The 14,865-nt window shown below is 37.5% G+C and overlaps 1 protein-coding gene across 1 annotated transcript in view; it reads left to right on the top strand.

Moving 5' to 3' along the window:
• Hacd2 (3-hydroxyacyl-CoA dehydratase 2) overlaps positions 1-14,865 on the top strand; it is an 87,886-nt gene that overhangs the window by 701 nt on the left and 72,320 nt on the right. The window contains exons 2-3 of the mRNA XM_010619529.2: positions 2,359-2,393; positions 2,947-3,064. Of these exons, the coding sequence (XP_010617831.1) occupies positions 2,359-2,393; positions 2,947-3,064 (153 nt within the window). The remainder of the gene's footprint in view (positions 1-2,358; positions 2,394-2,946; positions 3,065-14,865) is intronic.

The raw sequence follows: 14,865 nt of genomic DNA, 5'->3' as shown, positions 1-14,865 counted from the left end.
CTGCGAGGGCGCGGGGAGGCCTCGCGAGCACCGCGGGACCCGCCACAGGTTTGTGTGGGGCGAACTACCCGGCCCTGGGGTGCACGGCTGCAGAGTGCCATTCATTTAGGCGGCCGTTTTCAAAATCTGGGCTGAGCTTGAATCGGAATGGTGGTGTGAAGGTGTTCAAAGTTTTTGGCCAGCGACATGAGCTTCAGATGAGTTTAGAGTTTTCGGGCTGGATTGGGGTTGAGGTGGAGCAAAGCCTAGGGAGTGGAAGACAGAGTTACTGGGGAAAGGGAAGCGTCCCTCCAAACACTTTCGTTCCTTCTGTCTCATTTCAGCCCATCCTTTATCTCAGCAGGTTCTTAGTTCTAGTTCTGACACTGACTAGCCATGTGACTTTTGAGTACATTGGTTTCTTTCTCCAGTCCTCCGTTTTTCATCTTGTAAAAACTAAAGAGTTGGGTGAGATGATTTCCAAGGTTCTTGCTGCTCTGCAATTCTTTGATCTCATGTTTTGGTGAGATTAGACCATTTGTTATGAATTTGTGAAATGTATTCATTTGTAAAAGCGATTTCTCTAAAATTTTATTATGAAAACTCAGAAAAGTTTGGGGAACTGTATAATGAACATCCAGCTTTAATTGATTTTTAAGGTAATACATTGGTATAATTCAAAATACACTCAAAGGTATACAGTGAAAATCTTAACTCCCACCTGTCCCTTCCACCAGACCCCGTGTGTGTCCTAAAATGCGGATAACAAGCACATTCTAAAATATATATAAACACAAATGCTATACATTTGTACAGTTCAGCACCTTGCTTTTTGCATGTAAAAAAAAAATCTGTGAGGTGCATAGGCTTATTGCTTATATTAGAAATGGTTCTGGAACCTATTTCTCTTAACTCAAGCACAAGTTTTCCATCACTTAAGTGGTCACATAGATTGATTTTTTAAAAGAACATTCAAGAAGCTGTGTTTCATATGTAAAATTCTTGACCTAGTAATATAGGGGGAATAGTTGTAACTTCCAAACCTTCTAGATATCTGAAGTGAGAGTTTGTGTTCTCTAAATCGAAGAGTAAATTGTAGGAACAACAGAGGTTAAGAGTAGGAAAAATTTATTAGGAGAAAGAAAGCTTCTAAGAGATACAGAAGGGGGACCAGAAAATGGGTTGCCAGCCCACCCCACTTTTCAAATGTGTTTTATGCGGCAAAACCTTGAGGGGAGGCATGTATGAAGTGGGACAAAAATGGAAAGACCCAGTGGAAAATTACAAGGTGGGCCTGAGGTGGGACAAAACCATGACCAACCAGTAAGATTATGAGTACAGTCACCAAGGTAATATTGATTAAATGGGGATCAAATGGGAGAACAAGAAATTTCCCATTTAAAGTATCAATCACTGTTATCTATCTCTGGGGAAGCAGTACCTCTTCTATTTTCTATAATGCTAAATAGTGACTGTGACTCAATTCTCCATGTTAGCTCCTTGAGGACTAGGGCTTTGAGGGCTGGCACCTTGGTCCTGTCTACCTGCCTACAAGATAATCTAATTAATTTACCTATCTACAATACTGGCAAGGGTGTTGATAAGGACATTGCACTGCAAATGGATTTTAAGGTACAGTGGGGAAGAAGAGAAGTATTTGTTCCTAAATAAGGAACATAGAGAATGAGGTGGAGGGTAAGGAGTGGTGTCTTAAGCCAGGAAGAGAAGTTGGGATTGTGGGAGTAAAGTTATGCTCTAATTTACTGCTGATAAATTAAAGCAGTAATATATTTCTCTAAGACTGTGCCATTACACATTAACAAATTCTTTTTTTTTTTTTAAAACTCATTTGACCTTTGTATGATAGTTTGTAGAAATAACATTAACCACATACACCATATCCTACTTAGGACTACACATCAGGTAAATCTATAACTGCTTTCCAAGAGACCTGCCTTAATCATAAAAGGCATAATGGAACTGAATAAATAAAACATAACATAGCCCAGTATTTCTCCTTTGCTAGAAAAGTAGCATTCACAGCTTTATGCCTGAGTACTTTCCTGTTTTGTGTTTTTCTAATCAATAAACCCATAGATTTGTATTTTCTGTGTTATCTGGAAAATTAAGCTAAAACACTTTATTTTAAAAAATTTGCAGTTTTAAAAGGATAAATGTTAAGGTATGAGCATGTTACTGTTAGACACTTATAAGAATAGTTTAAAACATGTTTTGTTATTATTATAGACCTTTTAACTGCATGGTCCATTTAAAATTTTCCTTGAACAATTTTTTTCCTCTTGTCAGACTTTCTGGCATCTAATTTATCATCACAAGGACTAATTTAGCTTGTTTTCTTTATTTTGGCCTTGTTTTCAGGTGGCAGGTTTGCCAAAAATCCAAGGCCCAGATGGGTAAAAGGCCACTGGCTTTTCCAAGCCCTCTCGATAGTGATGGTGTAACAACACTTATGTGTGTTACAACTTGGCCTTTGGAAGCTACAGTTGAAATGTTAGTCACCTTCCCATCACTGTAACATGAATCTGAGATAATAAGCTTATACAGAGAATATGTCTATTTTGCCTCACAGTTTTGGAGGTTGTAGTTTGATGGCTCTGCTGCTTTGGGTCTGTGGCATCAGCACAGTGCTCCTCTCACAGCCACGAAGCAAAAGAAAGAGGGAAAGGGCCCAACTACCATATCCCCTTCCAGGGCATAGCCCAGTGACAAGGACCCACCTCTTAAAGAAAGCTCCACCACTTCTCCACATCTCCACACATGGGTCTCTTGAGAACATGTAAGACATTAAATGTAAGACTTGTAATAACATTTCAAGATCACTAGTTCTTGAAGTCATCTTTAGCGTGATCTGTTATTGCCACATTTTTCTATTCCCTTGAGACCTATTTATCTTTCTTTTTTAAATTTATTTATTTTCCTGATTGCTCTTTTTCTCTTTTTTATTAGGTGGCTGGTGATAGCAGTTGGTCTGGTCAGAGCCTATCTGGCTAAAGGAAGCTACCATAGCCTTTATTATTCAATAGAAAAGCCTTTGAAATTCTTCCAAACTGGAGCCTTACTGGAGGTAGGTTTGAGATTTGCTGTTACAGTCATTACCAAGTAGAAAAAACATGCTACTAAATTATATTGAAGTAGCCATATCTCTGCTGGATTTTCTTTTAAGTTTTGAAATTTTGTCTCATAGCATATTATGTTAATCCCTCTTGGATCTTTTTGATGTTCTAGATAAGAAAATTCTATTTAACTTATTACTGATATTTTATATTTCACTTTTACTGGAAATCAAATTATAGTTTGTATTAGGACTTTAAAAATCCTAGGACTGCCAGTGGTTCCACCACCTGCCTTGCAAGCACAAGGTCCTGTGTAAGATCCCTGGTACCCCCCAAAAAAATATCCTAGTACTATCCTAGAGATATTGCTCACACTCAGATTCTTTCAGGCATCATGCAATAGAAAGTGTAGTTGATGAGAATAGAACATTAGGATTGATCAGTATGGCGGCAGAATCTATTTAAAGCCATACAAATTAAAACACATTTTTAAAAGCATAAGTTATAAAGGGTAAGACAGATGTTGGCAAACTCAGAGGTTTTCGGGGCCATATAATGAAACCAGTGAAGGTGGTGTATGTATCATACACTCTCATCCTGTTCAGGAGTGAACATAGGTTAGGACTTTTGAGATACCACTATTTTAAGCAGAAAAGAAATTTACTGGTTACTGTAGCTGATAAAGATATGATGATTAACTTATAAGATGAAAGGAACTGAGGACTTGATATTGCCAGTCTTGCTATCTTTCACCTCTGCTTATCTCTGTTTCTTGGCACTTTAGTTGTAGGTTCTCCTACTGCAGATGGTAAATGGGGAGGAAGTTCATTTTCCTCAGTATCTGTGCCACACACAGTTCTTGGGAAGGATTCTGGTTGGCCTTATTTACAATAGTTGTTGGTGCCGCAGTCTTGCCAGTATTGTAAGATTCTTGATTAGCCAGGCTTAGGGTAGGTGGTTCCCCTTCTGGTGAAGGAACTATAGGTTTTTTTGGTGGAAAAGTAGTACTGGGAGATATTTTGGACACATAAAATCAATTGCTGCCATCACTTATTGTGGTTAAAAAACCTTTGGGGTGCAGGGAAGGGCTGGTACTCAGTTTCATTTTCCTTAGCCTCCTGGGACAGTCCACCATGACATTTATACCTCAGTGGCACTATTAAGTGATATTTAAGAAAAAAGTCATGTATCTCCACCTCTCATCCTGACTTGCAAAAGCAGAAAGTTGTAGGTTTTTTTTTTTTTTTTTTTTTTTCCACTTAAACAGCAGAGGGATTTAAATGCTGCAATATTCGTGCATTTTAGGTAGGTATCATTGAGTTTCTAGCTGGGAGCCTGAGTACCCTTTTCTAACTACGCTGGTTTTGCCAGCTTGGTGGATTTGGATTTTTTATCTCTTCATCTTTTTCATTTGTAAAGGAATCAAGTTAAAGTAGATTTCTAATGTCCCTTCCTGCCCTAACAGTGTGAGTCTAAGGAAACTAGCAACTTCCAGTGAGCCATTTTTATACTTAGAGGCCTGGGTTTTTTTGGAAGGGACAGTGGTGTCGAGCACTTTGTCTTTCAGAGGTTTGGCTACACAATCCCTCAGGCTTCAGGGAAGCAAATTGGGGTTAAGACCATGAGAGACTACCTAGTGCTTGATGTTGTAAGGACTTGTACCCAAATTGAATACTTCAGTACTGTAATTTCAAAGGGATTCTATGTTTTTAAGACCTTGTAATAATAAAAATTTAATTTAAATTTTTTGAGTATATCTTAGGGAAGGTGGGAACATTAAACAGTGTGATAAAAATTCACTTGGGAGCTAAGTCTTAGACTTTAAAGGATTAGTCTGTTCATCCCCCTTGAATTTGTAATAGGGATTTAAGAAAATAGTTTGGATTTTTGGTTTTATCTCTGTGATCCCCACTAAGAACCAAATTGGGTGATAAATTCTGGATTTGATTTTGGGGAAAAGACTAAATATGAAGTGAAGAGTCCTGGGAACATGCAGGAAATTGACATTGTAGAGGTCAGCAATAGTGGCACCCCTCAGACTGGGCGGTAGAGCGGGTTAAGGAGTATTTCTTCAGCCCCTACCTGCCTGCACTGTGTAATCATCAGATATGTGTGGTGTTGGTTAATTACACGAGTTATCCTTATGGGAATCATTAGTGTTCAACAATGCGTTCTGTTTACAGGATAAGAAAATGAATCCAGGGACGTCAACTTACTCTTTCTATCTTTCTGTGCGGATGTTACTCTTTAGTAAGTTCTGTAGGAGTTGACCTAAAAAGGAAATAGAAGTTACTCGTTCTCAAAAAAATTCATATCTTCTTAGGAAAATGTAACACTTTCTTTTTTAAAAGACTTTAAAACAAGTGCAGAAGACATGTATAATAAAAATTATTTTTGGAGTGCTTCAAATGATTTTTTGCAAAATGGGTGATACATCAATTTGGTGATACAATGAAATAGATTTTTAATAAAATAGACACAAGTCTTAATTCTACTACTTAACCAAGAATGTCTTGAGTATTATTTGTAGATAATTTTCCAGATTATTTTGTAGGGAGTCATTTAAGTAAGAATATGTTTGATAATGACTGTTGTGGGAGGTCCTTCCTAGAAAGAAGCTTAAAATTGTGTTGGGTACATAATTACATTAGGGGTAGAGGCTGGAGATAACAGATACCTCCTCAGCTGACTTAAACAGTAAGAGAGATTTATTGTAAGTGTATAGGGTGTACTGTGGATTCCAGGGACAGGGATGCACATGGGCCTAAGGAATAAGCAGACCATATCAGACTATTGCTGTAACTATAGCAGACTATAACAGACTATAACACCATAGGGAACCCTGTATTCCAACTCTTATCTCTGTTGTTTTTTTCTATCTCTCTGTCCTGTCCTCTTTCTTCAAACTTGTTACTCACTTTCTTAGTCCATGTGTCAGATAAGAGTAATTGCCAAACCTCCTGAAATTATAGGTTCTCCAGTCAAGAGAGCAGTAATTAGAAATAGAATCTTAGTCCCTGTTCTGCATCCACAGTGAGGGACTAGTTGGTCCCACTAAAATCAAGTATATTCCTGGGCCTGTTGCCAACAGACAGGAGCAAGGTCATAATGATAATACAGAGTTAGAGGAGAATGGGACATTTTTAGAAAAAGGGTGCTAGGTGGTAAATCCAAGAAATATTTACCAAAGCACTCAAAAGGCACAATACTGAGAAGATTATATTGATAAATTTTTATTAGTTTGTTTTGTTTTGTTTTGTTTGTACCACGGATCAAACTCAGGACCTTGTACCTGCAGTGCCACTGAGCTAAATCTCTGGCCCTTGTTTTTTTGTTTTTGAGCTGAGGCTTCTCTGTGTTGTCCAGGCTTGTCTGGACCTTCTGGTCTCTGGTGATCCTCCCATCTTAGCCTCTTGAGTAGTTGGGACTGCCCTTCAGGCACATGGCATCACGACTGGCTATAGGGTAATTTATACATTGAGTTTAAATAAAATGTTGAATCCAGTGTTATGGGACAAGAAATAAGTGTCTGAAAAAAAAGAAAAGAAAAAGAAATCAGTGTCTGAATGATGTGTTGTATCTTAAATTGAATCTTGAATAATCCTGAGCACTAATTTACATAGGTGTACTAATCATAGATAAAATATGATGTATCCATACCATAAATACAAATTAACTACCTGGACCTGTTAGATCAGGGTGACTCTTGAAAGTAAGCTGTGTGGATGAAGGCAGACACAAAAAGTCACAAATTGTATGATTTCATTTAGTGAAGTGTTCAGAATAGGCATATCCATTGAAGGAGAAAGTACATTAATGATTACCAGGGACTGTGGAGAAGAGAGAATGGAGAGTGCCTGCTAATGGATACAAGATTTCTTTTTTCTTTTTTTTTTTTTTTTTTTGTGCCGGGGATTGAACTCCGGACCTTGCACTTGTGAGGCAGGCAGTGGAGCCACTGAGCTAAATCCCCGGCCCCACAAGATTTCTTTTTAAAGCAATGAAAATGTTCTTGAAATAAAGAGTAGTGATGACTGCCCAAACTTATGAAAATACTAAAAAAACACTGAATTGTATTCCTTAATAGGGTGAATTTTGTATTATGTAAATTTTCTCACTTTTTAAAAAAATGCTGTTCATCTATACCAGTGGTGGCAAGACTATGAATATGTGCCACAGTTTGTTATCATGGAAAACTCTAAAAGGTTTGCCATCACTGGTGTTTTCTTTTTACCTCATTCTATTTTTGGGTCAATGATACTAATTGATAAGGCAGACTTTCAGCCTTCAGTAGAAATTAATAATTAGATTAATGCTCCATTATAGCAATTTATAGTGATTCATAATACATTTGGATTTTTAAATATCTTTGTTGTTTAACATAAGATTATAAAAATACATTCAAATTTGTGCAGTTACCTGCCTTTGACTGACAGTGAGGATTCAAATGGGTTAAAATTGCAAAGACTGTCTTTTGGAACTGATATAGACCATTTTCATCCTTTGCATGCCTGTTATGATTTTAAAAAAATACAGCTTTTACATTTTAAAGATATATTACAGTAAAAGATACATTATTGTTAATCACCCCTCAAAATACTCCCCTTCACTTCAAACATACTTCTCTTATCATTCCTGTCACTTTCTGAAGCAATTCTGGAAGTTCTCATTCATGAGTATGTTTGGTTGCGCTGTTGTGGCTGCCTCAGTATCCCAAATTGATTGAAACCATTTACCTTTCATAGTCTTTTTACTTGGGGAAGAGCCATAAGTTGAATGTGCCAGATCTGGTGAACAGTGTAGTTGAGGATAACTGTCATGTTTTTACAAGCCTAGAGCTTATTAGTAGTACTCCCTGATTTTTGATCACTGCTTTTTTTTGTTTTGTTTTGTTTTTTTGTACCGTGGATCGAACTCAGGTCCTTGTACTTGGGAGGCAGGCACTGGAACCACTGAGCCAAATCCGCAGCCCTTGATCACCACTTTTAATGACTCATGAAAGAGGACTTCCAGAACTGCTTCGGAAAGTGTCAAAAATGATAGGATAGGTATGTTTGAAGTGAGGGGGAGTTTTGAGGGAGATTACTGGCAATGTGTGTTTTGTAGTTTTCTGAAAACACTTGCTATATATTTTGGTCACACCTAGTACTTCACTGTGTATATCATTTACCTACCAGTGTCTATCCAGGAATGCCTAGTGGGTCACTTGAACTTCGTTTCCTTCCATTCCCTTCCAGATCTTTCTACTCCATAGAATTCTCTTTCTACAAAAGGGCAAAAAACACCCCAGTCTCATTGGTGATCTTTTCCTAGAGCTAATCTAGGGCTGGATCTGAAATACCAAGACTTGATTCTGGAGGGCGGTAACAAGAACAGACAGCTTTTGTCATGTCTTCTAACCCCTCTACTCCTTTTTCATCTCCATCTCTGTATTCTAGTCAAATTCAGACCTTACCTCCCATTCTCTTCAAATCCTTATTGAAAAAGGAAATGTTAGGTGATTAGGTTCTATGGTATTAATACAGTGCAGTGGACCCTCAAGTTATGACCAGACTGACATATGAACAACTCGGGTTAATTAGATTAATAGAAAATTCACCTGTCTCTTTTTATCTATAGTGTGTACCCAGGTAAACATCCAGATACCAGCTGTGTAGACTTAGTTACAACCAGCACTTGGGAACCAATTGAGTTAATAAGTAAGGTGTTCACTGTACTATACTTCAAGACATTAAAAGTGTGTTCTGTGGAGTGGTCTGGGGGCATGACCATCTAATGTTTTTCCTCCTGTGGTATCATGCCAATTTCCCAATAATAGTTATATTAGAAAGGAACTTGTGAAACACAAGGTACATGTACTTACTAGACTACCTTCTTTTTCTTTCTTAAAATTTTTATCAGCATACATTGTAGTACATAATGATTACATTCATTGTGGATAGTTGGTACATAATACATCTTAATTCTTTTTATGTCCCCTTGAATACCTTTATTTTGAAGATTCCTTTTGAAAAAACAGTTCTCTAAGAGACTTCCAAAAAGCTAGCAGAGCAAGACATAGTAGAGATGTCTAACACAAACTAGAACAACAAATCCTAGAAAATCCAGCTTCAAAAACAATGTATGAAACAGAAGGAAGAAACAAACTTGGGTATAATTAGTAAATGTCATAACATTAGAAGGGAAGAGAACCTGTGGGAAACAGGAACCCACCCACGCAAGCCTCATTACTTGATAACTCAAGCAAATAGAAACAAATCAATATGGTGTTCAAAGAGATGAGAGAGCTAATGACTGTTGAAAGACATGTGCTGAAAGATTTTTTAAATCAAACTAAAAATATTGATGGTGACAGCACAGTGCAGGAAAGAGGCCACAGAGCACAGAAGTAGATGACTCTGAAGATTCAGGAAAAGCAGGCATTCCTGCTTAGATAGTCTCAGAAAAAAATAGATTATGCAGAAGCCATGGGGAGATTTTCAGACTTCAAGGTTTGAAACATAAAAGGAGTATTACAAAATCTGAAATACTAGACATATTGGAGATAACTACATTTTGGTGAACTAGCTGATGGGTACACAACTATCCAAACAACAGGAAAAACAAAATACATAGAATAGTAGTGACACTTAACAAATGAATAATAATGCAATAGAACCATTGCATTTACAAAACTGAGGTTATATAAGATTTGAAAAAATAAGACATCAGAAGAAGTAGGGAAAAAATGGAATGTATAACTTACAAATAATCAGGGAAGAAGTTATAGAAAACTTTCCTGAAGTAAAAGAGCATTTCATTAGGTTATTGAGTGTATATGGAAACCTAAACTATAAGTAATTTAATTTTTTTTTTTTTTTTTTTTGGTACCAGGGATTGAATTCGGGTCCTTGGGCTTGCAAGGCAGGCCACTGAACTGCTGAGCTAAATCCCCAGCCCCTTCTATAAGTAATTTAAAAGTAAAATAAAAGATAGATCGGAAACAGGGAGATAAATCTTTTACAAATGAGGAGGGGATCTAGAGATGGAGAGGAGAGGAAAGAGAATAAAAGTTCTTAAACTTAAGATAACAATTCCGAGCAGAAAAAAGAAGCTTTAGAAATGTGATAGTAAAAGGAACTTGGGACTTTGGGCTTAGACCGTTGTAGGAGGAGAAAAAAATCTATATGGATCTAGGAGAAAGCATCAAGTTCTTGAATAACAGACTATGCAATTTTCCTACAAGTGGAGACTTTTTGAAAACATAGGCAAAAGCAGTAGAACTTTGAAAGAACTTTATCAAAGGATATTTCACTATTAAATAATAAATAAAATTAAGGTTTTTTTTATTGAGTTTATTGGTACATTTTAGGGATACAGTACAGTTACATTCATTGTTGGGATCTTGTACCTCTACATGACAGGTCTTGGTTCTCATTTTTTAGAATTAAGTTTTGATCACTATCCCATAGTTCTGCATTGACAATTTTCCCAGTTGTCTGTGCTATCCTTTATAGTGGCTACTAGTCACATGTGGTCATTGAGCCCTTGAAACATGGCTAGTTTATTTGTTTGTTTGTTTGTTTTGGTGGGGGGATTGAACTTGGGACTTTGCCCTTGGGAGGCAGGTGGGGCGGTACCACTGACCCAAATCCCCAGCCCAAAACATGGCTAGTTTAAAAGAAACTAAGTTTTAAATTCTATTTTCATTTAAATTTTAAAAGGTATGTATGGGTAGCAGATACTGCCTTAGAGAGCATAGCTAAAACTATAAGATGATAGACTTGCATAAATGCATTGTTTCTAATATTTATGCAAATGAACTGATGAAATTTTATCAAGAGAAGTACAATGCCAGACATAGTGGCACATGCCTATAGTCCTAACACTAGGCGGGCTGAGGCAGTTAGAATCACCATAAAGTCAAGGCCAGCCTGGGCTATGTAGTGAACTCTAGGCCAGCCTGAACTGCACAGTGAAATCCTGCCTGAAAAAGACACAAAAAAATATGTAATCCTAGTTACTGACTTAATAATCCCACTAGGATTAACTAACTAGGTATGATGGTGCATACCTATAATCACAGCTCTTTGGGAGGCTAAGGGAGGAAGAACACAAGTTCAAGACCAGACTGAACAATTTAGTGAGACTCTGTCTCAAAATAAAAAGGGCTGGGAGTTTAGTTAAGTGGAAGAGGGTTTGCCTACCATGCACAAGGGCTCAGGGTTTGATCTCCAGCAGTGAAAGACAGAGAGAGAGAGAGAATTGACTTAAATTTATTAAGGAACAAATCAGTCTATCATGACCAAACATTAGGAAAAGCAAGACTGCCCAATCCCAGCAAAAAATAAAGTTGATTTCAGAGTAAAATCAAGAAGCTTTTGGAGCTCATCATTTGCCATGTAACAGAAATAGTATAACCATAAAAATAGAATTGTGCTTAAGAGGTATCAAATATATATAAATAGTGGAGATAAGAAATTTGGGTACTGGTATACTCAGCAGGATTTGGCAAGGGAATACATTAAATACTGGACACATAACTTGTAAGATTATTTTATGATAATTACCACAAGAGTCAAATGCAAAGGAGTGCAAGAGAGATTAACCGCATACTAGGGGCACAAAGAATCCACCTGAGGGCCTGGATCCCAGCAGTTTCCCACACAAATCCAGGTAAAGGCTTAGAGTCCAAGACAGTGTCCTCCATGAGTCCAGCCAGTGGCCAAGAGCCCATGGCAATGTCTTATGCTTCTTTGTACTGAGGATCTGCACCCAGAATGCCCAAAGGTCAGTGGTCAAAGCCAGAAAACCTACAGTGGTGAGATGAAGGACTTGTGCCACCAAGCTGAGGGATCCACATTGGAGCCAGGAAGTGATGCTTGCTCACATTGAAGTTCAGAGCTCCCCTGACGAAAACAGTAGCCATTCCCAGTGACAGTGAGGCCCCAAGCTCCTTCGATGAGAACATCCTAGTTCGCATCAGGAAAATTATCTGCAGCAGACTTATTCTAGAAAATCAACAGGCCAGCATCTTCCTCGCCAGTTCTCTTTTTATGGCTATTGGTAACAATCCTCTGGTGAATCCTCTATCACCAGACCACACTGATTCAGTTTGGCTGGGTGATACAAGTGGACCGTTAATCCTCCACAGATAACCCTGACTTGTCTTTGCCTCTAATCAGCCTTTGTGACTTGGGTCTTAACCTTGCTGGTCTTCAGTCTTTTAGGTGTGATGACCCTAAATTTTGCCCTAGTTTTAAATTTTATGAGAAGGAAGAGAATCATATGTTTAAGCCCAGCCTGGGCAACTTAGCAAGACCTTGTCTTTTACAAATAAAAAGGTTAGGGATGTCACTCAGTTCTCCCTGAGTTCAGTCCCCATTACCACAAAAACAAAAAATTAAGTTCTCTGAGACTTCTTTATTTTATTCTCAGAGTATGAAAATTAAATAAGTTATAAAATGGACTATAATAAGAAAGATGAAAAAGAGTGATAAAGAGAAAATATTACTAATTAGCTCTTGGGCGTTACAGTGAGTTAAATATACCCATATCCAAACTTTTCTACTCTAAATTAGTACTTTAGCATAATAGTAACTGGCTATGTGTCTCAGTACCTCTCTATAAGGGATACAGAAAGCAGTCTTTTTGTTTACCCACTTGGTACAAGGAAAGGCAAAGTGTGCGCACCTATGTAAAAGTGTCAAACTGGAATTTTCACCCACATGCTCCACCTAACAGGTTTTGCATATGGTTACCTGAGCATCACACAGGGTATAATACACCCATACTACTCTAAGATTTATTTTTTTAAAGTTTCCTTTTTTAGATTTTTCTGGTAGAAGTAACCTAATTCAGTACAATGGCACATGAAAAACCAGATTTGCATCTTTTGGAAGAGATCAAAGTGAATCATCAGATTATTCATGCATAGATGAAGGTGATCCATTCGGTAAAATACATGTTTTCATAATAGAGGAGTGGTGTGGGTGGATGAAGATGATGATGACTTTGACGTTGGCCATGTGAGCCAAAGTTCCTGTGACAGTGAAATGGAGCAAGAATCAACTGATACAGACAGACACAAGGAATGCAGACCTCCTTTATTCAGATGACAAAACAGCACTGTGAGTGCATATTTGACTAGTTGAAATGTTGCGAAATGGTTATGTAACCAAATAGAATAATACAGTGTTAGGACTAAGTCCAAAAATATAATGAGGACCTTTGTGGGGTGAAATTTGTTGGACAAAATGCCAGAACTGCCATTCAGAATTGGAAAGTGTAACAGACAAAATGCTACAAGATGAACTGAAAGCATTCACAGGTCTGCTATACTTAGCAGGGCTTTCTCATGGTAATTGCAGGAATGTAAATGATTTATGGAAAAGTAATGGGTGTGGGCTTGAGGTTTGTGGAATAACAGTGACACTGAGGAGATTTGGTTTTCTTCAAAATTGCATGAGGTTTGATGACAAAATCATCTGCCAAGAAAGAGAAAGAACTGATAATCTGTGGTGGCACATGCCTATAATCCCAGCACTTGGGAGGCTGAGGCAGGAGTTTCACTGCAAGTTTGAGGCCAGCCTGAGATATATAGTGAGTTAAGGTCAGTGTGAACTTCATAGTGAGACCCTATCTCAAGCAAACAATCTGGCTGCTATCTAGTCATTGGTTGACAGATTTGTCAGTAATTGGCAAGCAATTTACATGCCATCTGAATATATGAGTATTGATGAACATCTTGCAGCATTTCATGGCTGCTGTAGCTTAAGGAAGTACGTGCCAAAAAAAAGTTTAAAATATGGTATAAAAATTTATGCCCTTTTAGATGTGAAGACTTCTTATGCTTTTAATTTAGAAATTTATCCTGGAACTCAGCTACTAGGTCCTTATTCATATGGTAATAAATTGAACATACTTGAACATACTTGTTGCTTCCATCTCCCAAACTAACTAATCAGAATGTGACATTTGACAATTGGTTTACCAATTTTTAATCCATGTGCTAAGAGAGCAAAAGGTGACCATTGTAAGTAGGAACTGTAAGTAGGAACAAAGCAGAAATTCCAAATGAAATGTTGCAATTTCAATAGAGAATTGCATAGTACAATCTTTGGATTTCAGAAAGATTTACATTGGCCTCATATATGCAAAGAAAAGCAAACTGGTACCACTGATGTCAACATTGCACCATGATACAAATATAAAACGGAATCCTGAGATGGAAACTTTCTACAGTAAGACCAAAGGTGGAGTAGTTGTTGTTGATGAGTTATGAAGCAACTGTTATATCACTTGAAACATAAAACGTTGGCCAATGTTGTTTTACTCAATCCTAAATGTGTGTTATAAATAGTTTGGTAGTTCACAAAGAAAACAACAGGTGCAAAATTCCATGGAGAAATTTTCTTAGAGGATTGGGGCTGGAATTCATAAGATCATATTACAGCAAAGGAACAACAGAATGTTTCTACACAAAAAATTATGGTGCATACTGGTGAGCTGACAGGTGAAAAGGCAGGTGCAGCATGACAAAGACCTGCTACAGCATCTTTTGCACAGCAAGAGAAACCACCATCAGACTGAAGAGCCAACCAACAGTGTGGGAAAAGATTTTTACCAGCTGCTTCTCAGACTAAAAACTACTATCTAGAATTTATAAAGAACTAAAAAAAGTCAGACCCCCAAATTTAAAGACCCAATCCAAAAATGGGCTTTTCAGATAAATAGACAATTCTCAGATGAAGTAGAAATAGTAAATAAATATATGGAGCATGTTTAATATCACTGGTCATTCATGAGATACAAATGAAAACAACACTGAAAC

This window comes from Fukomys damarensis, unplaced genomic scaffold (genome assembly GCF_012274545.1).
Source record: "Fukomys damarensis isolate Sample0158 unplaced genomic scaffold, DMR_v1.0_HiC HiC_scaffold_24, whole genome shotgun sequence".
NCBI lineage: Eukaryota > Metazoa > Chordata > Mammalia > Rodentia > Bathyergidae > Fukomys > Fukomys damarensis.
Note: the sequence above shows the minus strand (reverse complement) of the source record. Positions and strands in the feature narration are given on the sequence as shown.